General features: G+C 52.9%; 11 protein-coding genes across 11 annotated transcripts; 8 read left to right on the forward strand and 3 right to left on the reverse strand.

Annotated features, from left to right (window-relative positions):
• Window positions 1-971: 971 nt before the first annotated feature.
• Window positions 972-2,571, forward strand: P152DRAFT_459679 (MFS general substrate transporter). Its single transcript, XM_033679734.1, has 4 exons — window positions 972-1,218; window positions 1,264-1,417; window positions 1,476-2,258; window positions 2,315-2,571. The coding sequence occupies exons 1-4, from the start codon at window positions 1,184-1,186 to the stop codon at window positions 2,336-2,338; spliced, it is 996 nt and encodes a 331-aa protein (XP_033532910.1). The 5' UTR covers window positions 972-1,183; the 3' UTR covers window positions 2,339-2,571.
• A 952-nt stretch (window positions 2,572-3,523) lies between these two features.
• P152DRAFT_368889 (arsenical-resistance protein ACR3) lies at window positions 3,524-4,711 on the forward strand (the record flags this gene model as incomplete). Its single annotated transcript, XM_033675470.1, has 3 exons — window positions 3,524-3,701; window positions 3,780-4,199; window positions 4,251-4,711. Coding segments are annotated over 3 exons (1,059 nt in total), but the record flags the coding sequence as incomplete, so codon positions are not given.
• Window positions 4,712-5,122: 411 nt separating this feature from the next.
• Window positions 5,123-9,588, forward strand: P152DRAFT_459685 (beta and beta-prime subunits of DNA dependent RNA-polymerase). The gene is made up of 3 exons (XM_033679735.1): window positions 5,123-7,788; window positions 7,838-9,066; window positions 9,121-9,588. The coding sequence occupies exons 1-3, from the start codon at window positions 5,398-5,400 to the stop codon at window positions 9,284-9,286; spliced, it is 3,786 nt and encodes a 1,261-aa protein (XP_033532912.1). The 5' UTR covers window positions 5,123-5,397; the 3' UTR covers window positions 9,287-9,588.
• Window positions 9,589-13,581: 3,993 nt separating this feature from the next.
• P152DRAFT_438399 (U3 small nucleolar RNA-associated protein 11) lies at window positions 13,582-14,671 on the forward strand (the record flags this gene model as incomplete). The annotated part of the gene is made up of 3 exons (XM_033677606.1): window positions 13,582-13,820; window positions 13,871-14,270; window positions 14,337-14,671. Exons 1-3 carry the CDS (start codon window positions 13,725-13,727, stop codon window positions 14,669-14,671), a joined length of 831 nt encoding a protein of 276 aa, XP_033532913.1. The 5' UTR covers window positions 13,582-13,724.
• A 243-nt stretch (window positions 14,672-14,914) lies between these two features.
• P152DRAFT_67823 (uncharacterized protein) lies at window positions 14,915-15,751 on the forward strand. Its single transcript, XM_033683163.1, has one exon. The coding sequence runs from the start codon at window positions 15,035-15,037 to the stop codon at window positions 15,611-15,613; it is 579 nt and encodes a 192-aa protein (XP_033532914.1). The 5' UTR covers window positions 14,915-15,034; the 3' UTR covers window positions 15,614-15,751.
• P152DRAFT_459687 (uncharacterized protein) lies at window positions 15,507-16,741 on the reverse strand. The gene is made up of 2 exons (XM_033679736.1): window positions 16,643-16,741; window positions 15,507-16,136 (listed from the first exon to the last, which is right to left on the reverse strand). The coding sequence occupies exons 1-2, from the start codon at window positions 16,730-16,732 to the stop codon at window positions 15,696-15,698; spliced, it is 531 nt and encodes a 176-aa protein (XP_033532915.1). The 5' UTR covers window positions 16,733-16,741; the 3' UTR covers window positions 15,507-15,695.
• Window positions 16,742-19,911: 3,170 nt separating this feature from the next.
• On the reverse strand, window positions 19,912-20,212 carry P152DRAFT_376543 (uncharacterized protein; the record flags this gene model as incomplete). Its single annotated transcript, XM_033675630.1, has 2 exons — window positions 19,912-20,053; window positions 20,127-20,212. Coding segments are annotated over 2 exons (228 nt in total), but the record flags the coding sequence as incomplete, so codon positions are not given.
• P152DRAFT_67932 (uncharacterized protein) lies at window positions 20,114-20,982 on the forward strand. The gene has a single exon (XM_033683164.1). The coding sequence runs from the start codon at window positions 20,369-20,371 to the stop codon at window positions 20,882-20,884; it is 516 nt and encodes a 171-aa protein (XP_033532917.1). The 5' UTR covers window positions 20,114-20,368; the 3' UTR covers window positions 20,885-20,982.
• Window positions 20,983-21,551: 569 nt separating this feature from the next.
• On the reverse strand, window positions 21,552-22,770 carry P152DRAFT_459691 (uncharacterized protein). Its single transcript, XM_033679737.1, has 7 exons — window positions 22,524-22,770; window positions 22,442-22,464; window positions 22,353-22,386; window positions 22,184-22,218; window positions 22,105-22,131; window positions 21,982-22,051; window positions 21,552-21,902 (listed from the first exon to the last, which is right to left on the reverse strand). Exons 1-7 carry the CDS (start codon window positions 22,573-22,575, stop codon window positions 21,838-21,840), a joined length of 306 nt encoding a protein of 101 aa, XP_033532918.1. The 5' UTR covers window positions 22,576-22,770; the 3' UTR covers window positions 21,552-21,837.
• A 386-nt stretch (window positions 22,771-23,156) lies between these two features.
• On the forward strand, window positions 23,157-25,833 carry P152DRAFT_372178 (pre-rRNA processing protein; the record flags this gene model as incomplete). Its single annotated transcript, XM_033675537.1, has 2 exons — window positions 23,157-24,155; window positions 24,340-25,833. Coding segments are annotated over 2 exons (2,493 nt in total), but the record flags the coding sequence as incomplete, so codon positions are not given.
• A 182-nt stretch (window positions 25,834-26,015) lies between these two features.
• Window positions 26,016-26,880, forward strand: P152DRAFT_68055 (uncharacterized protein). Its single transcript, XM_033683165.1, has one exon. It carries the CDS (start codon window positions 26,189-26,191, stop codon window positions 26,678-26,680), a length of 492 nt encoding a protein of 163 aa, XP_033532920.1. The 5' UTR covers window positions 26,016-26,188; the 3' UTR covers window positions 26,681-26,880.
• The last annotated feature ends 42 nt before the right edge of the window (window positions 26,881-26,922 follow it).

Below are 26,922 nucleotides of genomic sequence, written 5' to 3' on the forward strand. Positions count from 1 at the left end.
CCCACGGGTTGGAGAGCCAAGTTCAGCCGCCAAGATCTGGCTCAAATGCCTGCCTGTTCCTTGGCTGCCGTCGCTGCGAAAGCGCCTCAAAGGTTGGTGCAACCATCATCGTGGATTTGTGGGACATCTGGTCATCCCCCAAGCAAACACCAATTTTTTCCAGACGCGGCTTCAGCCATCCAATCATGCCACTGGCTTGAGGTCCTGTAATCGTCCACCCTTATCCAGATCCGTGGCCAGCACCGAAACCGTGCATCGGATGGTCAACTCAGAATCGCTTCCAATTAGAGCACTCGCACACTCTGTCGCGCATAATCTGCATCTTCCATGCCCGCCAAGTCGACTTGCGAATAGGAAACAGGGGCTGCCTCCCTCGGTATCTTCCATCATCTGGATGTCTCGATGAAAACACGGGAGGGGTTTAGGACCGTCCAAGGGTCGATTATGGGATAGTCCTGCTCACATCTTGGTTCAAATATGAGGGCCGGATAACCTGACCTCGATCAAGTTCGAATTCTTTCTCTCCTTTATCCTCTTCGTACCTTTTACGGTCTTTCTTTTTGTGATACCCCGCTGTGACCGTTCGTTCGTCACGAGCATACCCGACGCCATGGCAGACATGGAGAAGCACGTCGTTAACCATGACGACTATAAGGGCTCGTTGTCGAGCTCCCACGATAACTTGATCGAAGTTGGGCCTCAGGAGGCTAAGAGGATTAAGCGAAAGCTGGATGCACGATTGGTCGCCACCACCGGGTTGATGTACTGCATCTCATTGATGGACCGGACCAATTTGTCCAATGCTGCGGTTGCTGGGTAAGAGAAGAGCTAATGGCGTAACAATTGAGATAGCTGGGGCCGTGGACTAACAACGAGTTAGTATGAACAAGGAGCTCCTGATGATTGATTACCGATACGTAAGTTCCAGCCCATCTCGTACGTACCGAAAGGAGTCCTAACTCGCCTTGCAGAGCATTGTCACACTCGTCTTCTTTATCCCCTATGTCATCTTCCAACCCCCGGCGACTATCCTTACCCGAAAGATCGGACCAAGGATCTTCCTCTCGGCCTTGACCGTTTCGTGGGGTGCCATCATGATCGGTATGGGATTCACCAAGAATTGGGAAACGATGGCTGGTCTCCGTGTTCTCCTCGGCACCCTCGAGGCAGGTTTCTTCCCTGGATGCGTCTACCTGCTCAGCACGTGGTACGTCCGATGTAAGTTACGATGAACCCCTCTTGACTGTGGAATGCGTGCTGACTCCACGCAGATGACATGGGCAAGCGGTATTCCTTCTTCTATCTGATTGGTTGTGTGGCATCGGCGTTCGCTGGTATCCTCGCATACGGTCTCATGCAGATGGGTGGGCTCCAGGGTATAACTAGCTGGAGGTGGATCTTCATCATTGAGGGTGTCGTATGTTTTCCCTGCCTCCGATAAATCAGGCCGCTGTCCAAAAAGCTCACTGTTTCAGCTCACCGGCACCATTGGTATCATCGGTTATATCTTCCTCGTGGGCTTCCCGGATGATAAGACGAAGTACTGGGGATTCCTCAACGACCGCGAAAAGCAATGGGTCATTAACCGCGTGAACGCCGATCGTGGCGACGCCAACGTCGAAGCCTTCAGCATGAAGAAATTCCTTGGCGCCGGCCTTGACATCAAGGTCTGGGGTTATGCCCTGATCTTCTTCGACAGCACTACGCTCGCCTATGCGCTGGCATATTTCCTGCCGATCATCCTGAAAGACGGAATGGGTTTCGGCGTCGCCGAAGCACAGTGCCTCGGTGCCCCGCCGTACGTGTTCGCCGGTATCATCATGTTCGCCACCGCCTGGGTCGGCGACCGCTATCATATCCGTGGCCCCATCATCCTCTTCAACATGGTCCTCTGCCTGATCGGACTCCCCATCATGGGCTGGGCTAGCGCTCCTGCTGTCCGATACTTCGGCGTCTTCCTCGTCACCGCCGGTGCCAACGCCAACGTCCCTGCCGTCATGACCTACCAGGCCAACAACATCCGTGGCCAATGGAAGCGCGCTTTCTGCTCCGCCACCCTTGTCGGTATGGGCGGTGTTGGTGGTATCGCTGGTTCACTGATCTTCCGAACTCAGGATGCGCCGTTGTACCGCCCGGGCATGTACGCGTGCATTGCATGCTGCGGGCTCAGTGTCATCATCACCGTCTTGCTCATGCTCCGATTCAAGACTTTGAACGCCAAGGCCGACCGTGGTGAGCTGACGCTGGAGGGAAGCGAGGTACGTCCGTTGCGAATCTTGTGTGGTTTCCGTTCACAGGCTAACTCGACCGATAGGACGGCTTCCGCTACACATACTAAACGACCTCGCTCTTCGCTCGGGAATAGATGTGGTTGCGCATGCAGACCAGCTATGGGGATTGTTTGATGTAGCTGCTTTCATATCGAACTTCTCCGTTCCTATCACCATCAAATCAACTCGGACTCGGTGCATGCGGCTCGGAAGCGTCCCCTGTGCTAGAGGTCTGGTTGATGATGGCGGCTAGCTCAGCATCTTGACTTCTTGTGTTCATAGCTTCAATGAGATATACTTAGCACATACTTGGTAATAATTGTAAGTTTCGTGTTCCTTGCATATTCCGATGGTTTTAACAATGATCGCGGCGTGACGTTGGGTTAAAGTTGATGGCGGGTATGCAATCAGGCCTCGGCTGCGTGTATCTATCCCCGCGGTGGACACCCAAGCTTCCCACATTGCCTTGTAGACGCTGGGCTGTAGACTGTAGCGTGTAGGGCGTAGCCGTGACCCGCGGCCCTCGTAGGCCATACGATGCGGCTCTGCCCGCCTCCTTGCTGATCAGTCGATCATATTGTTGAATGGCTTGCATGAGTTGCGTCTGTCGAATTGCGGATCGAGCTGTGCAAATTCTTGGGGTGTTCTAGAAAACGCGTTGTGGCTTGGAGTCAATCGTTCATGTTCCTTGTGATGGCGGAGTCCCAAAAAAGCTCCTGCTGGGGCCATTCATAGAGATAAATGAGAGCAACGGTATCATAGAAATCTGTAAAACTGTAAAAGAGGTCGGTGCCGTAGTCTCCCAACAGACCAGTGATGAATGACCCTCCACGCCCTCTTATTTGGTCTTCTGCATTTCGAGGGCCCAAGGATTGGGAGGGGTGAATCGTCGGAACGGTAGCCAATCAGGACGAAGCAGTGACATTCTTTCATGTCCCAACACGGTTAGCACCGATGAAATCCTAGTATGTAGATATAATCAGGTACTGCAAACTCAATTGTGCACATAGTAGCGAAGTATTCGTGACTATACGTTCTAAATACTTCCAACAACAAGGCTTACTTTGGGCTCATCGAAATTGTTGTTTCCTCATATCATGAAGTCTGATAGCGACTCTCTCACGACCAAAGCGCTTGAAGCGAGGCAAAGCACTAGAGATGTTAACCAACCGCAGCAGGATTCGAGAGAGACAACAGATGTTGAGAAAGGAAATGATAGTACACGGTGCGAAGAAGGGGCAGAAATTGCTCTAGCCTCCAGTGACGACAAATCTCAGAAGCCTCCTTTCAACGCACTATCTTTGCTCGATCGTTTCTTAGTTGTCTGGATCATCCTCGCGATGGCTATCGGGATCGTGCTGGGAAACTTCGTCCCTTCTACTGGGCCGGCGCTCCAGCGAGGCAAATTTGCTGAAGTCAGTGTGCCCATCGGTAAGTTCAATCCTGGCAACGGAATCCTGTCATGAAGCAATTGAACGTGGAACGAGAATGGCTGACCTTTTCGTGAAGCCGTGGGACTTCTAGTTATGATGTACCCGATCCTCTGCAAGGTTCGCTACGAGACTCTCTACCTTTTACTCCGGGATCGCGGCCTCTGGATCCAAATCCTCTTCTCCTTCGTCCTCAATTGGATCATCGCCCCACTGTTCATGGTTGGTCTTGCTTGGGCCTTTCTTCCTGACAGACAAGACCTCCGTGAGGGACTCATCTTCGTTGGAATCGCACGATGCATTGCAATGGTGCTTATATGGACGGATTTGGCTGGCGGTGATGGCGACTATTGTGCAGTGCTGGTCGCCTTCAACTCCATATTACAAATCGTCTTGTTTGCACCGTTCGCGGTATTCTACATCAAGATCGTCAGCCATTCAAGCAGTGCGGTGTCTGTCAGCTACAGCGGCGTAGCCACCAGTGTAGCTGTGTTTTTGGGTGAAGTCATTCTATCAAGGTTTTGAAAATGCGCTGACTTTCGGGCAAAAGGCATTCCACTTGGAGCAGCGGTCATGACTCGCTTGTCGCTCCGCGGGTTGCTCGGCGAGCGCCGGTACCAGCAATACTTCCTCCGCTATATCGGTCCTTTCTCTTTGATTGGACTCATATACACCATAATTGTTCTGTTCGCATCACAAGGCCGCCACGTTGTTGACCAGATCACTTCGGTGCTGCGGGTCTGCGCACCTTTGGTTGTGTATTTCCTAGTCATCTTCTCTGCAACAGCTCTAGCCTGTTGGAAGTTTGGATTTGGGTATAGAGTTAGTTGCACACAAAGCTTCACTGCAGCAAGCAATAACTTCGAACTTGCCATTGCTGTTGTTGTTGCTGTGTATGGAGCTGGGAGTGGACAAGCTCTGGCATGTACCGTCGGTCCCTTGATTGAGGTTCCAGTGCTTGTTGCTCTTGTATATGTGCTCAAGTGGGTTCAAAAGAAATGGAACTGGAAATTATGAGATAGATCAATAAGCAAACAAGTGAATGAGAGAGAGTGCTTTATGGTGACTGGAGCTGAGGTTGAGGCATTGTTTGACTGGGACTTGATAGCGAAAGTGCTGTTGATACATGTATGAACTCTAACTTAGTAGACCCCTTAGTTAAAAATGAAAGATAGACTTTAGATGGTATATTCACCCGTTGGCGGCATCATGAAGAGACTGATAATTATTCAAAAGTATGGGAAAAGAGAGCAAGCTTGGAAGGGGTGCATGGCTTAGCCGTGATTAGAAATGTAGTCATGTGACACTGTCATGTGACACTGTCATGTGACATTTCCCATACCTCACAACATGTCCTTATCGTCCGCCGAAATTCATGCCAAGGCCTCTCCATCCCTTCACCTTCACCTTTCATCGTTTTGGGCTTCTCATGCTTCCAGCTGCAGAACGCGTTCTGCTCCCTTGCATTCTGCTCCTTGTGTCTGTGTGGTGCAAGATATCTACTGAACTTGCCTCAGAGCGCAGTTGGAGACGCGTTGCTCACTTTTGTTATATCCCTCTTCTTGACAAGTCGCCACTTGCCCAGTGGTACCCTACAATCGCAACCGCATTCATACACTTCGACTGCGCTGAAGGATACGAGAATCGGAGACGAGGATTTCGCGTTGGATCCATCGCGTTAAAGCGGTTCATCGACCATGGCGGACTACGTGAATGGATACGATCCAGCGGAAGAGTACGAAGATGAATACGAGGAGGGCATCACCGCGGAAGACTGCTGGGCAGTTATCACGTCGTTCTTTGACGGCACTGGTCTCGTCGCACAGCAGTTGAACTCATTCGACTTCTTCGCTCTCCATACGATCAACGAGATCACTACTGATTTCGGGCGCATCGTCATCGACCAGAACGAACCCCAGAATGAAGGCGACATCGATCCGATTATCAAGCGTCGATACGACTTGCGATTCTCTGACCTGCGCATGTCGGTCCCTCACATTACGGAGCAGGATGGTGGCGTTTATCAAATCTATCCTCACGACTGTCGAGTGCGAAACTTGACATATGCGTCCTCGATGTTCGTGAATTTCGCGACGAAGACGTTGGTGGCGCGAGAGCGACGGGTAGGACAGGCCCTGGACGCGGATGAGATGACCGATGGACAACCGGAGTCGGAGGACACCGAGCTCGTTTGGGAGCAAACCGACGACGACCCGACATCTGGCCAGGAAGCGCAGCCTTATATCGGAAAGATGCCCATCATGCTCAAGTCGCAGATGTGCTCTCTTCGAAACAAGACCGATGAGGAACTCTACGCCGTCGGAGAATGCCCTTACGACCAAGGTGGATACTTCGTCATCAACGGAAGCGAGAAGGTCTTGATTGCACAAGAGCGAAGTGCCGCAAACATTGTGCAGGTCTTCAAGAAGAAGAACAGCCCGACGCCATTCATTGCTGAGATTCGGAGCGCGCTGGAAAAAGGCTCGCGAATGATATCCTCAGTCACCCTGAAGCTTCACGAGAAGGGCGAAACCTCGAAAGGTGGATTCGGCAAAACCGTCACCGTTAGTCTGCCATACGTCAATGACGACGTCCCTCTCGGTGTCGTTTTCCGTGCTCTGGGAATCGTTTCCGATGCCGACATCCTCAACCATGTGTGCTACGACAAGAACGACACGCAAATGATGGAGATGCTCAAGCCTTGCATTGAACATGCATTTGCTATTCAGGATCAGCAGGTCGCTCTGTCATATATCGGCACGCGAGCAGGCAAACCTGGACGACCGTCGACGAAGGATGCCCGCATCCGTACAGCGAGAGAAATCCTCCAAAAAGAGTTCCTGCCACATATTTCGCAATCAGAGGGCAGTGAAACTAGGAAAGCTTTCTTCTTAGGATACATGACGCATCGCCTCCTGCAGTGTGCTCTGGGACGGAGAGAGGAAGATGACCGAGATCATTTCGGTAAAAAGCGACTTGACATGGCCGGACCCCTTCTATCCAATCTCTTCCGACAGCTGTACCAGAAATTGACGAAGGAGGTATACGCATATGTGCAGAAATGCATTGAAAGCGGAAAGCCTTTCAACATGTCTCTGGCGATCAAGTCTAACACAATCACGAACGGTCTCAAATACTCCTTGGCTACCGGCAATTGGGGTCTTCAGAACAAAGCTCAGCAAAGCAAGGCCGGAGTCTCCCAGGTGCTTAACCGGTATACATATTCATCGAGTTTGTCACATCTTCGACGAACCAACACACCCGTTGGTCGAGATGGCAAGCTTGCGAAGCCACGGCAGCTGCATAATACCCACTGGGGCCTCGTCTGTCCTTCCGAGACACCCGAAGGTCAAGCATGTGGTCTGGTGAAGAACTTGTCGCTGATGTGTTATGTCAGCGTTGGCCATAGTGAGGTCAAGACTGGTCTGGAGAAGTTCTTGGAAGCACGCAGCATTGAGATTCTGGAGGAATATGAACCCTCACTGGCACCAAATGCCACCAAGGTCTTCCTTGACGGCGTCTGGATCGGCGTCCACCGCGACCCTTCGATGCTTGTCCGGTCTCTTAAAGAGCTTCGAGCCAGCAATCTCATCCCCTTCGAGGTCAGCATCATCTGGGATATCCGTGAGCGTGAGATCAAAGTGTTCTCCGACACAGGAAGAGTACTGCGACCGCTCTTCGTGGTCGAGACAAACCCATCAAAGCCGAACTACGGCAACTTAGTGCTGAATCGAGAACATCTCGATCAACTTGCCGAAGATCAAAGAATCCCACAAGTACAGCTCCGAGAGATGCAGGCTCAAAAGCAACCTATCGGATGGATGCGGCTTGTCACACAAGGCGTTATCGAGTACCTCGACGCCGAAGAGGAGGAGACGGCGATGATCATCATGACGCCTGAGGAGCTAGAAGATCATCATCGTATCAGGAGCGGCCAGTCTATGTACGAGGCGGAGGACATTGATCCTCTGAGGCGTGTCAAAGGGAAGCCGAATCCTACGGTGAAGAACTACACTCATTGTGAGATTCATCCTAGCATGATCTTGGGTGTGTGCGCAAGCATCATTCCCTTCCCAGATCACAATCAGGTATGTTCCATTTCAACTAAACTTGTTAAGACCCTACTAACTTGAATAGTCTCCCCGTAATACTTACCAGTCTGCAATGGGTAAACAAGCCATGGGTGTCAGCGTAACCAACTTCAACCTACGAATGGACACCATGAACAACGCCCTCTACTATCCACAAAAGCCACTGGGGACAACGAGATCTATGGAATACCTCAAGTTCCGTGAGCTTCCCGCCGGACAGAATGCTGTTGTCGCAATTGCATGCTACTCGGGTTACAACCAAGAAGATTCCGTGATCATGAGCCAGAGCTCCATCGACAGAGGGCTGTTCCGAAGTCTTTTCTATCGCACATATACCGATCAAGAAGAGCGGATCGGTATGGCTGTTGTCGAAGAGTTTGAGAAGCCCAATCGTGCCAACACTTTGAGAATGAAGGTTGGTACCTACGATAAGTTGGACAATGATGGTCTCGTCAACCCTGGAGTTCGTGTATCTGGTGACGACATCATCATCGGAAAAACCGCTCCTATCCCCCCAGACGCCGAAGAACTTGGCCAACGCACTAAGTTCCATGACAAGCGAGATGTCTCCACACCACTTCGATCCACCGAGAGCGGTATCGTTGACCGAGTCATCGTAACTACGAACACGGATGGCTATAGATTTGTCAAGGTCCGTATTCGAACAACCAAGATCCCACAGATTGGAGACAAGTTCGCCTCCCGTCACGGACAGAAGGGTACCATCGGTGTGACGTACCGTCAAGAAGACATGCCTTTTACCCGCGAAGGCCTCACCCCTGACCTTATCATCAACCCGCACGCCATCCCCTCCCGCATGACCATCGCCCATTTAATCGAGTGTCTCCTCTCCAAAGTCGGTGCGCTGCGTGGTGCGGAAGGCGACGCAACTCCTTTCACTGACGTCACGGTCTCCGACATCTCGGCGCTTCTCGAACAGCACGGTTACCAACGCCGTGGCTTCGAGGTCATGTACAACGGCCACACCGGCAAGAAAATGCGCGCGCAGGTCTTCCTTGGGCCAACGTACTATCAGCGGTTGCGGCATATGGTCGACGACAAGATCCACGCACGTGCCAGAGGCCCCATGCAGATCATGACCCGGCAACCCGTGGAAGGTCGTGCAAGAGATGGTGGTCTGCGGTTCGGAGAGATGGAGCGCGATTGCATGATCGCACATGGTGCGGCGGCGTTTTTGAAGGAGAGGTTGTTCGAGGTGTCGGACGCATATCGCGTGCACGTCTGCGAAATTTGCGGGCTGATGACTCCGATTGCGTAAGCTTTCCGAACAACATGCTGATGGGATCGTGTTACTGACAAACCCTGCAGGAGCTTGAAAAAGAAGCAATACGAGTGCAGGCCTTGCAAGAACAAGACCAAGATCGCCCAGATTCACATCCCATATGCTGCCAAATTGCTCTTCCAGGAGTTGGCCAGTATGAACATCGCTTCGCGATTCCGGACGGTGCGAAGTGGCAAAACCGTGAGGGTTTAAGGAGATCAACATAATTTGGGTTGATGGATTACAGAAGAAGCGATCTTCACTAGCGTCGACGCAAAAGTTTCCTGGTTTCTTTTCGGTCAAATCGAATCCACTGGCGTGGTCGCGGCAATATTTGATTCTTGACTTTACAGCGACAGTTTGCATCGGGACGGAGTCATATGGTGGGTGAATGGAGTACACGCCATGGGAAGAAACCTAGAATAGTTCATCGCGTCTGGTGTACAACAGATATGGTCTGCGTCGACTGCACAATATAAAATTCATACCAGTATCCATCTGACCCGCCCATCCTGTGTTACTATGCCATATATGTATGTACTGAGCCATAGGTAGGGCTCTAATATTCGAGACGAGCCACACTGCCAATTTACTCCCACCTTTTATATTTATATTCTTGTGAGTAAACTTCGTCCTAGATGTCGACTACCCCATCCACCCCGCCAGCCTGCTTTGGGGGGCCATTCTCGTCTTCAAGGCAAGAAGTCTATCTACCCAAAGCTGGCCCAGCTTGTCCGGTTTCATGACTGGATCCAGCCAGGAACTGGTCTACCTAGTTCTCCATCCAGATCATGTTCGTCCCTATAGGCCAAATCTGGGTCGGAGGGAGCTCTTCTCAGGGCGTCTTCGCTCACTGGACATGTGTTAGTTGGCGCAGGGCCATCTTGTCCATTTCCAGGTCTCGTTACCTGATTTTCCTCCCCTTAATTACTCCCTGCACCTGTATTGACTGGCACGGGCACGTTAGATCTTCCCGGTTGTTTGCCGTCGTCGGGAATCACTGCCGGATTGGTTTTCGGGTCTCCTGCGTCAATGCCCCCTCGAGAGGCCGAAGGGTTATTCATATCTGGCATGTCGGGGGCGTCCCCTACGGGTGATTCGACGCTGCAGCCGCGCTGCCCGCTCCGTCAACCCGGTGGTTCCCCACTCCCATTCCGGGCAGGGGTTGTATCTCATCATCATCCTCGTCATCGTCATTGAGGCCAGTAGTTCTGCCCACGCTGTCTGACCTGTTCTGCAATTCAACAATGAGTGGAGGGTAAATGAGGTTCGTTGGGGGGGTCAGGAGATCCGGCCGGGCCGACTTCAACCAGTCCCCCGAAGATTATGAATCATCCATGACCTTCATCTTCCTTCGGGGTTTCGGTGTGGATAGTGGACTTCTGGGCTCCCGGCCAATGCCCGCGGAAAATGTCATATGATTGAACCCATACATACTGCCTGTCGCACTTTCGACAAGCAAGTGCAAAATCGGTTGCTGTGCTAGCCATGATGGAGCAAATCTCGCGGAAAATCTCCGCATCTTCAGGCCGAATTGCCGAATATCCTGAAACGGCCCTCCGGAACCTCTCGCAAATTCGGTTGATGAGAGGATCTCTCCAATCCCTTTCGTCAGGCGTCTCACATAGACAAAAGCTTGATTGCTGCCATACGGCCGCTTCAGCAGTGTGAACTGTTTGTGAGTCAGCGCAAACTCTAAACGAACGAAAAACACCGTGGCTATACATACACTGCTCTCTTCTCTCTAATGCGCCCTCGAATCCTGCAAGATGCCTCCTCGTCGACTGTTCCCTAGGGAATATATGGGACAAGGGCCCAATCTCTTCGTTAAGCTCATCAACAATTACTTAGCGGAGTTAGTAAATTTTTCGCTTAGTCGAACATTCGTTCAAGAACTCCATCTCATAATGGCCAGTTGTTTATAATCTGTCGTATTTCAGTATTCAACTGCTGGTAGAGCATGAAGAGTACTCTCCGACATTTAGTTTCGGTATTATTTTGTTTGGACAGTTTCGCCTGCCCTTGCGAATCAGTAGATTACACGTCTTCCTGACTGCCGGGGCGTTTCATTCCTTGATCGACTTACTTCAGTAAGGAAATGGCTGGTTCATGCCGATAAGTTCAGCTCTCAGACTCGCGGATATTAGTTGTTAAACCACGTATTTGGTCATTAACAGCATTCGTAACAGCATCCACAATCCGCAGTTCATCCATCGGTGGAGGCTGGCGTGCGGCAAATGTATTAAATGATACAGTCAGGTCTTGAATAGACGATTCACTAGGAAGAAAGATTAGTCTCACAAACGTATATGAGCGAAAATGGGGGGCATATACATGCTTCCCCGCTTAACAGCACGTCCTTTGTTCTTCGATGTTCATCGTCAAGGACCTGCCTTTGATTCGCGTGCTTTGTTTGAAGGGGTTTGAGTTTGGTCGACGTCCACAATCCTCAATTTCTTTTTGATGGAGTACATCTTTGTTGCTTGTTCAGCCATACGTCCGTTCTGACCCGGAGAACCACATTTGCTTGGCATATCACCGATAATGATAGAGGCTGTTGGATTCAACGATAATGGTTTCCAGAAGTTTATGATAGACCTACCTCCAGTGTTTACACTGGTGGTGGGGAAGTTTATCTGAATGGCATTCTCTCGTATCGTCCCTCCTGAACTTGGCCCTTCTTCAACAACCCTAATCTGGCCTGAACGACTGGATTCGTCTGTCATATCGCGGATCACTATGGACACCGTCGGAGTGAAGGATATATCGCCCCTGAAATTAATTTCAGGTCCATTTGCAGCGCCTACTGAGGAGAGGAGGGGATCCACACCCTCATCGCCGCTGTTATGGGTTGAAACCCTTGGTTGGCTCAGGCTGAGAGCCTAAGCCTGATTAGGTTAAGGGTAAATCAGAGTCCAAACTCTCCGATGTAAACAAGAAAGCTTCCCTTTCTTGTTCTCTTCTTTAGCTTAATCTAGAATATCTTTGGCTACGTGTATGTTGTGTGCATCCAGCTATCGTGCCGTAACAGCCGCTCTTAGATGGGTTGGGCTGTGTGGGAGGATCTTGAGGAGAAACTTGGGGAGGAGCTTGGGGTGGACTTTGGAGAGGATCTTGGGGAGGGCCTTGGGGAGGAACTAGTGTATGATCTAGGCTTAGGGAAGGATATAATCTAGACCGAGGACATCGGATAAAGGGGAAATTAGGGCTAGAGGGAGGATCTAGGCCTAGGGAAAGATGTCGGCGAGAACGGCGAGAGAAAAATCTCGGCTAAAGCGAGGATCTGGCCTGGAGGGAAAATTCGTGCGAGGGAAAATCTTGGCCGAGGGGAGGTGGAGAAGGTAGGGAATCTCTTCGATTCTCATTTTCCATCGGTTGTCCCCCACCAGCGGACGTGGGCACGCCAATAGATGACCTAAGCCATGCCTCAGGCGGGTTCAGCCAGTCATCGATGGTCCAGGGTCCACGGTATGTGCTGCGAGCACCTCCTACGGTGCCGCCGCCGGGTGCTGCTCCCATGGTGTTAGTAAGCACAGTTCCTCTGCCGGGTGCTATGCCACCGCTGTTGTTGGGCCCCGGATTGCCGCTGTTTCCGGGACTCGTGTCGTTGGGATTGGGTCTGGGAGCCTAGCCCCCGCCATCCCCTGGCGTGGAAAGGGGAACGGGCGGAAGGGAGGACATTGTTGCGCGTGGGAGCGGGTTGCGTCCCGACTCTTAGCGTATGATTCAGATATTCGAGAGCGTCTAGGTGAGCGGGAGATGAACTCGACCTCGGTGATGATAAATGAGACTGAGTACACGGCGGACATGCTCCTTAAATGTGGCCGCAACCATCTCCCCGATGGACACGAATCGCCGAATGATACAATAGGTATGTTGTCTTTTGTTGATGGGCCGAAATGCACCCATTGCGGCTCCGAAAGCCAGCCCAATGAGTGCGCGCATCGTCGAGTTCTTTGTTCACGCTTGATTGCATTGTTCTACGAATAGGATTCGCAGCACGTGGAAGCGAATCGATTTTCCAAAGCATTAAGATAGTGGGGACAAAATTGAGAGAGCAGAATATTAATAAGACTAGAACATAAAAACGAGAACTTTGGCGATATCAAATGAACTTGGAAACGGGATGCGTGAACAAAGGGACGGAGACAAGAGACGATCAATTACAGGTGAGCAGTCACTCGGATACCAGAACCATTCTTGATGAGGATTTCTATCAATTGAGGGTATTACCATAGCATACACCTTGCGATTTAATAGTATCCATTAATTAATGCCGTAGGCAAATATGGTTGGGAGTTGAATGATGAAATAGCAACAGAAAGTCGATTGACGTTGAAGTTCTGCACGTGACTGCAATAAAATGGTGCCTAATTTCGTGAAGCTGACTGGAAGCAGAACAAAATGATCTGACTGAAGCCTCCAAGTGACACCTCAGGCATCACATAAATCTTGGCAAAATTGAAACATTTCCACGAAATATTTCTGATATCGAGATCTGTGAATCGTACGGAAATACCTATAAACATAAATAGCACTTTAAACTCTTACAACGTCCACTCACCCTTGGACCTCCAATTATACCTCAAAAATCCTGATAACAACCTCCGATCCCCCCATTTAAAACCGTCCACACGACATACCACCCACCATGTCCACCATGCGCAACGCCGTCCACCGGCGCAACCACCAAGAGCGTGCCCAACCGCAAGAACGTGCGAAATGGGGCCTCCTCGAGAAACACAAAGTACTTCCCCCTCCCACCCGTCAACCCACCCCCCTCCTCTAACTCTCTAGGACTACACCCTCCGCGCCAAAGCCTTCGCCGCCAAAAAAACCCACCTCCGCCACCTCCGTGCCAAAGCCAGCGAGCGCAACCCCGACGAATTCGCCTTCTCTATGGTCAACGCGCACACGCACAAGGGCGTCAAAATCGCAGATCGCAAATCGGGGGAGTCGCTGAGCCAGGACGTGGTGCGGTTGCTGAAGACACAGGACGCGGGGTATCTGCGGGTGATGTTGGGGAAAGTAAGGCGGGAGCGGGAACGGTTAGAGGGGGGTAGTATAGTATTGGGGAAGGAGGGGGCTCGGGTGGTGGGTGGGGAAGGGAAGGGGGGGAAGCATACGGCGTTTGTGGAGGGGAGCGGGGAGCAGGAGGGGTTGGATGTGGGGGAGTGGTTTGGGGTGGAGGAGGAGAGTGTGGGGCGGGCGTGGAATCGGAGGCGGAAAGAGGGGGGGCCCAAGCTGCAGGCAGAAGACGAAGAAGAAGCCGACGCCGAAGATGGTGTAGAGCAGCAGCTTGACGACGATGCCTCCGACGCCTCCGAAAATGACCCCCTCCCCCCCTCCCCCTCCCTTCCCTCCCGCACCGCCGCCCTCGCCGCCGCCACATCCCTCAAATCCGCGCAGCGCGACCGCAAGAAGCGGTTCCACGCGCAGCAGGTGCTGGAGGCGCGGGTGCGCGGGCTGCGGGCGCGGGAGCGGGAGCTGGCGGCGGCGGAGCGGGAGGTGGGTATGCAGCGGGCGCGGATGGGGAATGCGGTGGGCGGGGTGAATCGGGATGGGGTGAAATGGAAGGTGAGGGAGAGGAAGAGGTAGGGCGCTTTGGGAAGGAGGAGAAATATACCATCACGATAGACATTAGATACCAGGGATATCCGGACGCATCGCCTACTTTGCAATGTGTAATGAACCGAAAAGCTTGTATTGATAAGTCCCATTCTCCAGCTCGCAGAGAACCACAGATCACGAATTGTTTATTTAATGTAGAGAACCATTCGTTCCCAACGGATCGATGATAGAAATACAGAATCCGAAGAACCCATTCATACACCCATCCATCCATCAATGCCTGTGAGAAGAATCCGAAGGACGGACATGAGTGTTTGGTCGGAAAGCATCCCGTAGCGCTGATCATCGCATCACGTCACATCGCATCCCGATCATATCAGGAAGCAATCCATGGAACCAAACACTCCGAGGGACATTTCCTCCCAACCCAATCTTAAAACAAGAAAAAACCCCAACACCACGAAATCATCTATCTACGCCTTCTTCCTCCGCTTCTTCTCCGCCGGCGTCCCCGACGCCGCCGCCGCCGCCTGCAATTGCTCCTCCTCCGCCCCTTTACTCTTCCGCGTCTTCTTCTTCCGCGGCTCCTCCTTCTCCACCGCCGGCTTATCCGCCGCCTTCCGCTTCTTCTTCTCACTGCCGGGGGTCGCCGCCGCCGTGGGGAGAGGGACCGCTGACACCTTCACGCCGGGGGTGGCGACGAGCGGGGTGGGGGCGGACACTTTGGCTGCGCGGCCCTTGCCGCGGCCGGTCTTGGGGGGCGGGGCGGGGGCTTCATCTTCGGAGGCTTCGGAGGCTTCATCAGTGGCTTCCGCAATGGCGGTGGCGGCAGTAGCGTCTTCATCGTCGTCGGCTTCCGCGTCGGCTTCGTCGGCGTCGGGGGCGACGACGCTGGGGATTTCGTCGATGGGATTGCCGATGGATGCGTTGTATTCGCGGAGGTCGGCGACGTATTTCTCCCAATTTTGACGGTACATTGCCTTCCAGCCCTGAAAAATAGTTAGCAAGAGAACATGGATGAACTGCATGATCGACGGATGGATTGGGGGGATTAAGAACGTACATCCTTCTCCGACTCAGGCAGGATACGCCAGCGTCGCAATGCCTCTTCGTTCACTTCCGCCGGCTTGATCTCCTTGCCCGCATCGGCAAAGTCTTTGCGGATGGTCGGGCGTGCATGCTCGCTGAACAGGAAGTACGCGGTGCTAGGACGACGGGGGGCGTTGGGGTCACGAATCTTCTTCTCACGCTTGCGCTTGGGCTTGACACCGGCGACGCCGTCCACGACGGAGTGGTCGACGGCGCGGATGGCGGCGCTGTTGAGGAAGTCCGGGAGGGGGAGGTCGGAGGCGCTGGCGGGGTGGCCGCCGAGTTGGGCGTTGGTGTGGTTGATGTAGGCCTTCAGGAGGTCGCCGGTGGCGCCGTGGATGGCTTGGAGACCGCTGATGTAGTGGTCGATGGTGGTTTGGAGTTCGGTGAGTCCAGTGACGACCTGGATTGGGGGTTAGTGGGATGTTGGAAGAGAGGGCATAGCAAGACTCAATAAGCATGTTGTATGCAGGCAGGGTGGTTTCAGGGTGAGATAAAGCTCGGGAGTCTGAGCATGGAGTTGGGGAAGGAAGCTGCTGAGGATACTGCATTGTACAGGACATAGCAACGATGAATGAAAGAGAGGAGGAACGTTGAATTTAGAGACAAAATAAATATGGGAAGATTGGGATGTAGGATTGAACGAACAGAACAAGTGGACTACTCTTTCGAAAGGAATATGCGATAAACAACAAACGAGACGCCGCTGTGCTGACTTGGACACCTATGTTTTGGTTGTTGACACAACGTGCTCGGCGTGTGCAGGCGACCGGTACCCCAAGCCGGGGATGTTTTGGAGCATGATGAGTGATGAGAGACGCGATGGGAGGAAAAAAACACGTGGAAAAAAAGGACGTGTTGATTGGAGTCACTGCCGCGATTGAGTTATGAGACATTGATAATACGTACTGAGTTCTTGAATTTGGTGTAGTCGTCGCGCGACAGCATCACCATGGGCACCTGTTGTGGCTTCTCGGCGGAGGCCTTTGGCTTCGTCATGATGGCGACGGTGCAGGTTCAAGCGCGAAGTGCGGTGACGGGGCAGTGAGGTTCAGCTGTTGTGATAAGATAGTTAGATGATGATGTTCAACGGACGACTCATAAGACACGGATCAAGTAAGAAGAGTGTGCACGAAAGAGCTTACCGTGTTGTGTGCGAACGGTGGGTGAGTGCCGGTTTAGAGGCAGTGCGGATGTGAGGAATGGGAGAGGCGGGAGCCGATGAGGGAGGATGAAAAAGAAGAAAATGGGAGGATGGGTGGTGGGCGGGTGACGGCGGCACTTTATGGGAAATTTGGGGGTGGACGAGCCTGGAACTGGTGTGTGTGAGTGGGCGCGTTGTGTTTTGGGTGGGTGTGTTTCGGTGGGTGGGTGTGTGAAGCGGGGGATACTAGGCTGCTCACGTGGCTGCTGGTTGATGGCGCGGGCTGATGGCGAGGGGTCTGGGTGTGGGTGATGGCCTGATGAGTGATGCCTAATGGACTACAGCTGCGGGGTGCTGAGTGCTGGGTACTGACGTTATGAGCGCTGCTGGGTGATGAGCCGGAGTGATACTTGATGGCCGACTGGTGGTGGGTGATAGGGAGCTTCTAAGCCAACAGATGGCCAGCACCACAGGGGAGGGCCTGGAGCCTTGTTGTCCAATATTACTTGTTTCTATTCGTGTCTCCTCTGCAGTCCCGCTCCTCAGTTCGCAGTACATCGGCCAGGCAATGTGGCAGAAAACGGGGCGGTTAGCGTCAACCAATGTGTGCTCTATCGTTCTCTGCGTCTCTTTCGCCCGTTGCTATTCAGTGGCTGCACTGGATTGACGGCGTCGTGGTGTCTCCAACTGAATGAAGCTGCGATGCCGGCGGTCTCTCTCCACTTTTCGCCGGGCTGTCTAGCAACTTGCAGCCAGTTTCAACGGACGGATGACACCCTTGGGCGTCCGCTCTCAGTTGTTGCAGACACTATTTATTCCGTCTCATCGCAAGGATGGGAAATCTGTTGAGACACTGAATCCGCTCTGGGACTCTGGCAGACGGCAGTATGTTACCCAGGACATGCAGCTGCGCGTGAGTGCCGGGGTGGTACGTATGCAGCATCCGCCAGCGACTCTGCTCCGTCTCCCCTTCATCATCTCGCACAACTCTGGTAGTGATACGTTTGATAATTGATACGTGTGTGCCACGAACCTTCAAAGTTCAGCTCTCTTTCCAACTCTTACCCACCACCACCAGCAGGAGAATTTGGCCGCTGGGCGCCGCCAATCAAGCCCCCCGGTCTAATCTGCAGTCATTAAGCCGGGTCAGCAAGCCTATCCATCGGCACACCCTAGTCCCCACCAGCAAACTCTGCAGCCGAGTGCAGCCAATATCGACCCCATCTTAGCTGCTGATTGGGTAGTGCAGTGCTAGCCGACAGGGCACCGAGACGTGTAGCTGCCGACAGCCGGCGTTTTCGGCCGCATTGGTGCCCCTTAGCCCGTTCACATATTAACAGAGGGCCTAGATGCCAGTGGGCCTTTGCAACCGCTGATCCGCTGCACTCAGAGTCTCAGACGCTCTTCTGCCGCAGCATCTGTATTTTGCCCTCCCAGGCTACTGGCTCCTTGATCGTGGGTGATGGGACTGCCTGCCTGGCGGCACTACTGCTGTCTGCTAAAATGACCGGTCAACTCTTCACAACGTGCCTCGCCTATTAACGATAAGACTGCAGACTGAATAGTGTATTAATTCCCTGGAGAGTCTTGACAACTGATCCATAGATAGAGGATGCGTCTATCACTGGCATTTCCGCCCGAGGACAGGCTTACTGCAGGCCAGGCGTGCTTTTTACCAAACGCCGGGCAGTTCCGGTGTGTTCCTCCCTCCACAGCCATCTTGGGCTCCCTTCACCAGTTGGTTTATGTTTACGATTCTGTTTGACTCGGATATCAGATTGAATATAAATCTTGTCCCTCCCGAGATGCCATTATAATCGTGATATTGCGATTGAAATCCTCGACTGCTCATTTCAACCTTTCGAAGTAATAGTGGGAGGATTCACTCGGCCCTACTACCTCCAGGTCCGCAACACCACCCCAGATACAGCAGTCCATCCCCACCGTGCGCCTGCCCAAATCCCTCCCGCGGTCCCGCCCAAATCTTCCGCCCTTCGCCGCCCACCCCCGCCCCGCGAGCCACAAATTCGATCTACCATCCTAATTCCTATCGCGTCATCCAGTCCCCCAGCCCGACGAATCCTCCGAGATCTTCCACCCACCACACCCATCCCCTTAGCGTCGAGCGCCTGCTGGGTCCTCCAAAGCCGACACACCAAACAACCGCAACACTCGAGTCGCACGGTTGGGAGCCCCATCTCTACGGTGCAACCCACCCGTTTGACACCCTGGCGGCGGTGCAAACAATTAACAACCCAAGCTCTGCAATTTGATATCCCGTCATCCCGACTGGCCATCGTTTTGGGGCCCCATCCTGGTTCTCCCCTCAACGAACGACGCGGTTGGGGTGTATCCGGAGTGCTGTTGCCAGTCCCACGATGTCGGTGCGTATCATGACTTTATGAGTGTCTCTCAAACTGTTACGGCATTGGGCGTGTTGTGTGTTGTGGGGCCCATCCTGTCTGGAGTCGGATACCCTGGATGGCGGGGATTGGCACTGGAGACGGAGGAGCAGAAGACTCCCTAACGGCAATAGGAGCACGATGCCGGCTGCAACATCCAGGTAAATCCTACTATAGTATCAAGCGTGCTTGCCACGGTCTCCCGGACTGAATTCCACGATCCCTACCAGAACCCTAGATCAGATCGAGTGCCTGACGTGACGCCAGTAAGAAGGTCCATAGGTGTCCTATACAACTACCTAGCCCACATCCCCATACCGAGTGAAAGTACAGGTATCCAGTTCGTCATTGGCGAACTCATCCTCCCCTTCCTTCATTTTACAAAGAGAATGAAATCGAATGACCCAGTACCCACCAAACGCCGGAGATGCAAATCCCAATCCCTTCGTCGCGGTGAACATCCATCCGAGTGACCCCGCGATCGACACCCGCGCCTCGTGTCTCAGTCATCGCGCTCTCTCCCCCTCAAGTAATCATCCCGCGCGCCCACCGAACCATCCTCCGCCCCCATCCCCCCCTCACTTATACTGCGGCTGCCCTCCTTGCGCAGGCATCTGTCCCGGGACATGTCCGGCCCCCGCCACGCCATGCCCATTCATCACGTCCGGCCGATACTTGATGTCCTGGTAAAAGTTGCAAATGTGGCAGCCAATCTCCTTCCACGGCTTCAGCGAGAAGGGGATGATCGGAACGAAGCAGAAGGTGAACCATTCCCTGTACGGAGCTTGGTTAGCTTTGCGAACTGGCAAGGTGGGAGGGTGGGAGGGAAGGGGGAGAGAAGACATACCATCGGCTGTAGGGATGCGCGCTGATGTTACCGCAGTTCTGGCATTGCACAGTCACGTTTTCGTAGCCTTTGAGCGGGTTGGTGAACGCTGTTGCGGGCGGTTAGTCTTGTTCGTCCTCAATCGTAAACCCGTAACGCATAACCCATATCGTTTTGTTCGCGCCCCGGGATATACGAAGGAGGGAATACAACGTGGGTTGGGGGATATATTAAGGAGCTCGGAGGAGGGAGAATGATATGGGATGACGTACTATGCGTTCCTATTGCGTCGAATCGTCAGCTTTTCGCTATTTTTCAGAATCCAATGCGCGCGAATTATTAAATCATGCGAACCATCGCGCCGCACCACACATCGAAGAGGTCCGCGGTGCCAGCGCCCCGGCCGCGATGTACGGTGGCGCCGCGCTATGGCGCAAGATCCGATCCGCGACCTGGACTTCATTGCGGTGGGAAAACGAGCGTTGCATGACGCGCGTTGTCGGGGAGGGGAGGGGAGGGGAGGGGACTTACCGCATGTGAAGAAGAAGAACACCATGATGAAGGTGGTTCGTGTTGAGGGGTTTGGATGCGCGGAAAAGAGATTGGGAGGTTCGGTTGATAGAGGCAAGGTGTGGAGTGAATGTGGTGAGCAGGAGCCTGAACGTCGTTCACGATGTCAAGGCCTCAAAGGATGGAGGGAACGATGCACCGTGCGGTCGCTACCAGTATATCGGGATCGAATAGTTTTAATACAGAGGGAGAAATATGTATGGAGCTAGGTTTCAGGAAGTTAGGAAGCACGATCTTTGTTGTCGAAAGATGCAAATGACGAAACAAAGGCAAGGGAGGAATGGGCGATATTCAATTATTATACGTCGTTTCGCTCGAATGACCAGCTGCCTGGGATGTCTTGGAAAACAATATCTGACCGGCTCCTGGCTCCGCCGTCCCTCCTTTGTCAGATGAACCGCCGGGATGTCCTCCGCGACGCTGCAGACAGCCTCCCTAATTCACAGATTTCGCTGTGGCACCTCACTTAAGCTTCGGGTGGTGATTGTGATTGTCAGAAGACGTGGAGGTGTCAGGCGGTCTGCCCAGGAGCTTCGGAGCTTGGCGACCGAAATGGGAGTCGGGTGGGTGGTGGATGACGACGATCGGTGGGCACAACCACCGGGTTTACCGGTGCCGGGACGTGGGGAGAGGCCCAGGACCGGGGAATATTAAAACGGTGGGTGGCGTAGACACTGCTCCTGGTATAGAGTCACGGTCCATTCCCATATAATATCACACCTATTGTTGGCTTGATTAGTGACGATATGCTTGATATTGGGGCTCTACCAGTCCATTCGGAGTTCGATTCGGCGAATTTGCAGCGGATTGACACGGGGTGTGAAGCGATGGGCCTGATATATGACTGCGGAGAGATTTCGACTTCAACGTACGGCCCTCCATTTGATCAAGAAAGTACCAGCCCCTATTACCGATCGATTCAAATTTGATAAGAGTATATAGGACCCAGCATTGTCCGGGTATGTAGCGATATCCAATTGCAATTCGCTCAAGGAACCGAAGGCCTAAACGGGGCAGGTATGTATAAGTACTCGCACTCCCACCAGCAAGGATGACCATGAAGGCGTTCTTTCAAATGCGTTCTTCCAATGCCTTTGCAAACTCCGTTCCAGCAGCGTAAATCATGAGCGCATGCGGTAGCTCCGCGTCGTCCCATGTTCGCTTACTGGGTCTTGAAGAGCAGAATCGCACAATGCCCAAGGTAGAAGTAGATGAAGTGCTTTGTCTCTGGAGATCGTTAGGCGTGTTGCCAGTATGCCCGTGAACGAGAAGGGAGTCAAAAGCAATTCACTGAGGATTCACGTACCGTGAGTGACAAAGCTACCAAAGTTGCGCCCAACTACGCAATGCCAGGTCGCCCCCTTTCGGCTGTCGAACTGCACCATGCATCAGCGCTGTCGTCCGATATTTCTCATGCACAACGCGCTACCTCTTTCTTGATATACATGGCAATATCCTAATTCGAGATTAGCCAAGTGGATATTTCTCTTCAATCAACAACGAATTACCTTCTCGACGGTGTGTTTGGACATTGCTTCTTGCGCTGCTCGTGACATCGAGTCAGTTCTGATATGCCAAGCCAAACTCCGAGAGCACCCCGAATATTCCTTCCCACGATCCATGGGGGATCGAAAATGTTACTAGAACATGGGAGACATCAAGTGGGGAGCCACGAACCGATTTCAATTGATTCCTGAATCATGTCTGGGTTCTGCGGAACGTTAGACGAAGGCAACGGAGACCTATCTCTCCCGACCGCCTCGCACCATATCTGCCGCCTTTATCTGGGCTGTGGGACACGGTTAGCCTTTCCTTCGTTCACCAGCCGCCATCCCCAAGATTTCTTACCCTCCAACTTCTCCGTGCTCTCTACCAGCTTCTCGGTGGACGAGGTCGTCATGATGGCGGGATATCAAGGCGATGCTCGGATGCTCTCTCGCGATGTCAGGGTCCAAGGACGATTGAATCAGTCATAAACAATCACGGGGACGCAACGGGAAATTGGAAATTAAGTACAGTGGACGGCTCAGAAGAGGATAAGGAGATTTTGATCAGATGGAGGAAGCAGTGCATCCTGTCAGGGATATTGTTGCTGTGATGAAAGCTGCCTCCTGCAGCAGCGCGTCGTCCACGGGCCGCAACCGTTGAAGCGCGAACCGAATCAATCCCGGCCGTTGAGTGCGGGACGCCTAAGTGCCTGAGGCAACAAGCTGGACCCTGCACCTGACCCCAAAATCGGCGCGTCAGGTTCGTTCATAAAATGAAAATTTCGACAGCTCGCCAGAAGTAAAAGTTAACATATCAAATTATATTCATTAAAATCCAGTTCTCCCACATTCGCTCCACGATAGCATAACTGTGAGATACCTAGAGGATCCCTGGACTCCTCTTTGCAGCATGCAATTCACAACCATCACATCATAACCGCTACGCGAACCTCTCAAGCCTTGGCACCCCAAACCCACAATGGCAAACTTCGACTCCTCCTCTCGCGTCTTCGTCCACAATCTTCCCCCTAATATTACGGTTGACGGCTTCCGAACCCATTTCTCCTCACAAAATGGCCGAAAGGTCACCATCACCGATGCGAAGGTGTTGCCACACCGACGCATCGGCTTCATCGGGTACAAGACCCCTGAAGACGCCGCATCAGCGGTCAAGTACTTCAACAAGACCTTCATCCGCACCACTCGGATAGCAGTGGAACTAGCACGCACGGTCGGAGATGGCAACCTCGAACATGTGAAGGAAGTGCGGTTGAAGCGGAAGCGAGAGGACCGCGAAGCTGCTGCCGCCTCGAATGGGCCAGTGAAGAAGCATAAGCATGAGCTGGAGGAGAAGATCCAGCAGGACCCGAAGTTGAAGGAGTATCTGGAGGTGATGAGCAATAGGAAGGGTAAAGCGTGGGAGAATGGGATGGCTGCGGGAGAGGGGCAAGATACCGCTGAAGTCGAGGTCCCCGTGGTAGAGGATAATGGCCTTGACGATGGCGAGTATCAAACACTACCCCTCCCGCCGAGAATCCCGGAGCCTCCTAAGTCAACCCCGCTACCACCAGAGCCGCCACAGATACCGGAAAAGGTCCTCGTACCAGATTCTGAGCAGCCTTCACCCACCCAAGATGACGATGACTTGGGGCCGCCTCCCGTTGAGGCTGGTCCTGTCTCGGACTTGGACTGGCTGCGGTCGCGGACAAACAGAGTGCTTGACTTTGCCGATGATGAGGAGAAGGTTGATCCGGTTCGGAAAGACAGTCCTCAAGAGTCGAACGATCATGCAGCACCAGTACCAGCGCCAGAAACGGCCGAGGTGCCGGAAGACCATGAAATGGAGGAAGAACAATATGCTGATGACAACGTGGACGACCCAAACGTTGAGTCAATACGCAAGAGCGGCAGATTGTTCATTCGCAACCTGTCGTATGCGACCATGGACGAAGACTTGGAGCAACTGTTCCAACAGTTCAACCATTGTCAAGAGGTACGTTGAACTTTTTTTCTTTTCTCCCCTCCCTTCGAATGATGAAGCCTTGATAGGGACAACTTATGCAAAGCATATGATTATTTATCTTGGAGAATTTTAGTAGATTCCTCCACCTGATCGAAACTATTTTACTCACTGTTGTTGAGCAATTGAGGGTACACCATCGGCTAATCACACATAGGTCCATGTTCCGGTGGACAATAACACCGGCTCATCGAAAGGTCTCGGATATGCGCAGTTCTCAAACCCAGAGAGCGCGGTTGAGGCATATCAAACGCTCGATCGGACTATCTTCCAAGGTCGCATCCTTCATATCCTACCGGCGGCTCCACGAAAAGATACCAAACTCGACGAGTTCGAAATATCCAAGCTTCCCATCAAGAAACAAAAGCAAATTCAGAGGAAGTCTCAAGCAGCATCACAAACGTTCAATTGGAATTCCCTCTATATGAATGTCGATGCTGTGATGGATTCCACTGCTGCACGTCTTGGCGTCACAAAGGGAGAGCTGCTTGACCCAACATCTTCAGACGCTGCAGTGAAGCAAGCATTGGCTGAGACCCATGTAATCCAGGACACAAAGAAATATTTCGCGGACAATGGTGTCGATCTGGAAGCCTTCAAAAGCAAGGCGAAAGGCCAGACAGGAATCCTAGTCAAGAATTTCGACTATGGAACCAAGGGAGACACCTTGAGGAAGATGTTGGAGGAGTTCGGTACGGTCACGCGGTTCCTCATGCCTCCATCCGGGACGATAGCCATCGCCGAGTTTGAGAGACCGGATCAAGCTAAGAACGCCTTTGCCGCACTTGCATATCGGAAAGTTGGGAACTCCCTATTATTCCTGGAGAGGGCACCGAAGGAGCTCTTTGCCAAGCAAGGGAGCACAGCGCTGGTCAGCAAAGCTGGCCTTCCGGATGCAGGTACGCAGCAGAAGGTCTCCACGACAGACTTACTTGAGCCAGATGACGCTAAGCTCGTGGATACGTCTACATTATTTGTTGGCAATCTGGACTTCTCCACAACGTCTGAGGGGCTGGCGGAGGTCTTCAGACCTTTGGACGGTTTCTTGTCCGCCAAAGTGAAAATGAAGCAGAATACCAAGCGACCTGAAGTCCCACTGAGCATGGGTTTTGGTTTCTTGGAATTTCGAACAAAGGCACAGGCGCAAGCGGCTCAGGCTGCCATGGATGCATACAAGCTAGATGGACACAATCTCGTCATCAAGGCCTCTCACCGCGGTGTCGATGCTGCAGAGGAACGGCGTAAGGAAGACGCCGCCAAGAAAGCGGCGAACAACAAGACGAAGATTATCGTCAAGAACCTGCCGTTCGAAGCGAGCAAGAAGGACATCCGCACGCTGTTCGCCACCTACGGCCAGCTCCGCTCCGTCCGCGTGCCCAAGAAATTCGACAATACCAGCCGCGGGTTCGCGTTCGCCGAATTCACCACGCCGCGCGAGGCGACGAGCGCGATGGAGGCCCTGCGCAACACCCATCTGCTCGGCCGGCGACTCGTGCTCGACTTCGCGACCCAGGAACTGGACGACCCGGAGGCAGAGCTCGAGCGGATGCAGAAGAAGGTCGGGGAGCAGGCGAGCAAGGTCGCGCTTCGGAAATTAACCAGCGCAGGGAGGTCGAAGTTCACCGTCGGTGGGGGAGAGGAGGAGGACGACGAGGGCTGAGGGGGGTCAGTGTGGTCGTACGGGCGATGAGTGTTCGTTTGTTCTGCGACACTCGCATGCGCGATGGCGTGTGAGGTCCCCGGCGGCAGATGCACCGGCGTGTTCCTGCAGATTTGCGGAGGTACAGAAACCACCGGGAACTACCGAGTCAGCGGGTGTAATCTCCTACTTGTATGTTCGCCAGCGTGGGGTGGTTGGAAAGGTTGGAAGCGGTTGGAAAAGGGTGGAAAATATGGTCGGACAAAGTCGGTTGCAGCCAACCTGCCGGCTCCCTTGCTTCCCGCCCTAGCTTGAGCGGTCGCATCTCTTCAGGGCTGCAGCCCAAGGCCTCGCAACTGACCATATAATGAATAATATGACCTGTCTCTACGATGCCTTCTTCCCTCGCGGATCGCTGCATGCGTCATCGCTCAATGAGGCCAGGAGTGCCGACGCGTCTGGCGTCCCATTTGGCCCCGATTCGGATGCAACCCTCGTAACTTCGCAGCAGCGGTCGACATCGATCGCAGCGACGGTTCCAGGTGGCAATTCCAATTTGAATCAAGAGCATGGAAATGACCCCAATGTCTCCCATACGGCTGTGTTTATCGTTCCTTGTGGCATTCCTTCGTGTCGTTGCCGTTCGCCTGACCCCTCCTCTCCCCCTCGATCAATTGGCGCTAGCCGTTTCGGGGTCGATCTCGACTACCCTTACTTACCACAATGCCTTTGGCATTCCATACTCCTCACCGACGACGATGAAGGCTTCACAACCCTCTGTACGAAGCGACCCAAGTGTAGGATAAGGTGTGCCTTCTGTAGTTCTGCTCACTCGAAGATCCCTAGCTACCTCGTGTAAGCGATAGAAGTAACTCATTTGATGGTGTCACCCCGCTGATCTGGAGGATTTCCGTATAACCACTGTTGTTCACTGATTCACTCTTATACTCTCTTGTCTGTCGTTTCCTTCCATCATTCTTTTGCAGCTCGAAAGTCATTCCTGTTTGACCGTTGACCAAGCCATTTACAATCCTTAATAATTCCCAGCCCGCTGAAGCATTCTTGCTCCATTGTCCTGGTATGCAATGCTGTAAAGTCTGG

Source organism: Eremomyces bilateralis (assembly GCF_010015585.1).
Source record: "Eremomyces bilateralis CBS 781.70 unplaced genomic scaffold P152scaffold_14, whole genome shotgun sequence".
Taxonomy (NCBI): domain Eukaryota; kingdom Fungi; phylum Ascomycota; class Dothideomycetes; order Eremomycetales; family Eremomycetaceae; genus Eremomyces; species Eremomyces bilateralis.

What these genes read in the sequence shown, in the direction of transcription:
- P152DRAFT_459679 (XM_033679734.1), top strand. Translation starts at nt 1,184, where the DNA reads ATGCGTCTACCTGCTCAGCACGTGGTACGTCCGAT. An exon ending in CAGCACGTGGTACGTCCGAT is followed by an intron (nt 1,219 to 1,263) that starts GTAAGTTACGAT and finishes TGCGTGCTGACT; the next exon opens with CCACGCAGATGACATGGGCA. An exon ending in TCTTCATCATTGAGGGTGTC is followed by an intron (nt 1,418 to 1,475) that starts GTATGTTTTCCC and finishes TCACTGTTTCAG; the next exon opens with CTCACCGGCACCATTGGTAT.
- P152DRAFT_459685 (XM_033679735.1), top strand. Translation starts at nt 5,398, where the DNA reads ATGGCGGACTACGTGAATGGATACGATCCAGCGGAAGAGTACGAAGAT. An exon ending in CCTTCCCAGATCACAATCAG is followed by an intron (nt 7,789 to 7,837) that starts GTATGTTCCATT and finishes TAACTTGAATAG; the next exon opens with TCTCCCCGTAATACTTACCA. An exon ending in GGGCTGATGACTCCGATTGC is followed by an intron (nt 9,067 to 9,120) that starts GTAAGCTTTCCG and finishes CAAACCCTGCAG; the next exon opens with GAGCTTGAAAAAGAAGCAAT.
- P152DRAFT_67823 (XM_033683163.1), top strand. Translation starts at nt 15,035, where the DNA reads ATGGAACCAAACACTCCGAGGGACATTTCCTCCCAACCCAATCTTAAA.
- P152DRAFT_459687 (XM_033679736.1), bottom strand. Translation starts at nt 16,732, where the DNA reads ATGACGAAGCCAAAGGCCTCCGCCGAGAAGCCACAACAGGTGCCCATG. An exon ending in ACACCAAATTCAAGAACTCA is followed by an intron (nt 16,137 to 16,642) that starts GTACGTATTATC and finishes CCCCCAATCCAG; the next exon opens with GTCGTCACTGGACTCACCGA.
- P152DRAFT_67932 (XM_033683164.1), top strand. Translation starts at nt 20,369, where the DNA reads ATGACGTACTATGCGTTCCTATTGCGTCGAATCGTCAGCTTTTCGCTA.
- P152DRAFT_459691 (XM_033679737.1), bottom strand. Translation starts at nt 22,575, where the DNA reads ATGACGACCTCGTCCACCGAGAAGCTGGTAGAGAGCACGGAGAAGTTG. An exon ending in CCAAACACACCGTCGAGAAG is followed by an intron (nt 22,132 to 22,183) that starts GTAATTCGTTGT and finishes ATCTCGAATTAG; the next exon opens with GATATTGCCATGTATATCAA. An exon ending in TGGTAGCTTTGTCACTCACG is followed by an intron (nt 21,903 to 21,981) that starts GTACGTGAATCC and finishes AACGATCTCCAG; the next exon opens with AGACAAAGCACTTCATCTAC.
- P152DRAFT_68055 (XM_033683165.1), top strand. Translation starts at nt 26,189, where the DNA reads ATGAATAATATGACCTGTCTCTACGATGCCTTCTTCCCTCGCGGATCG.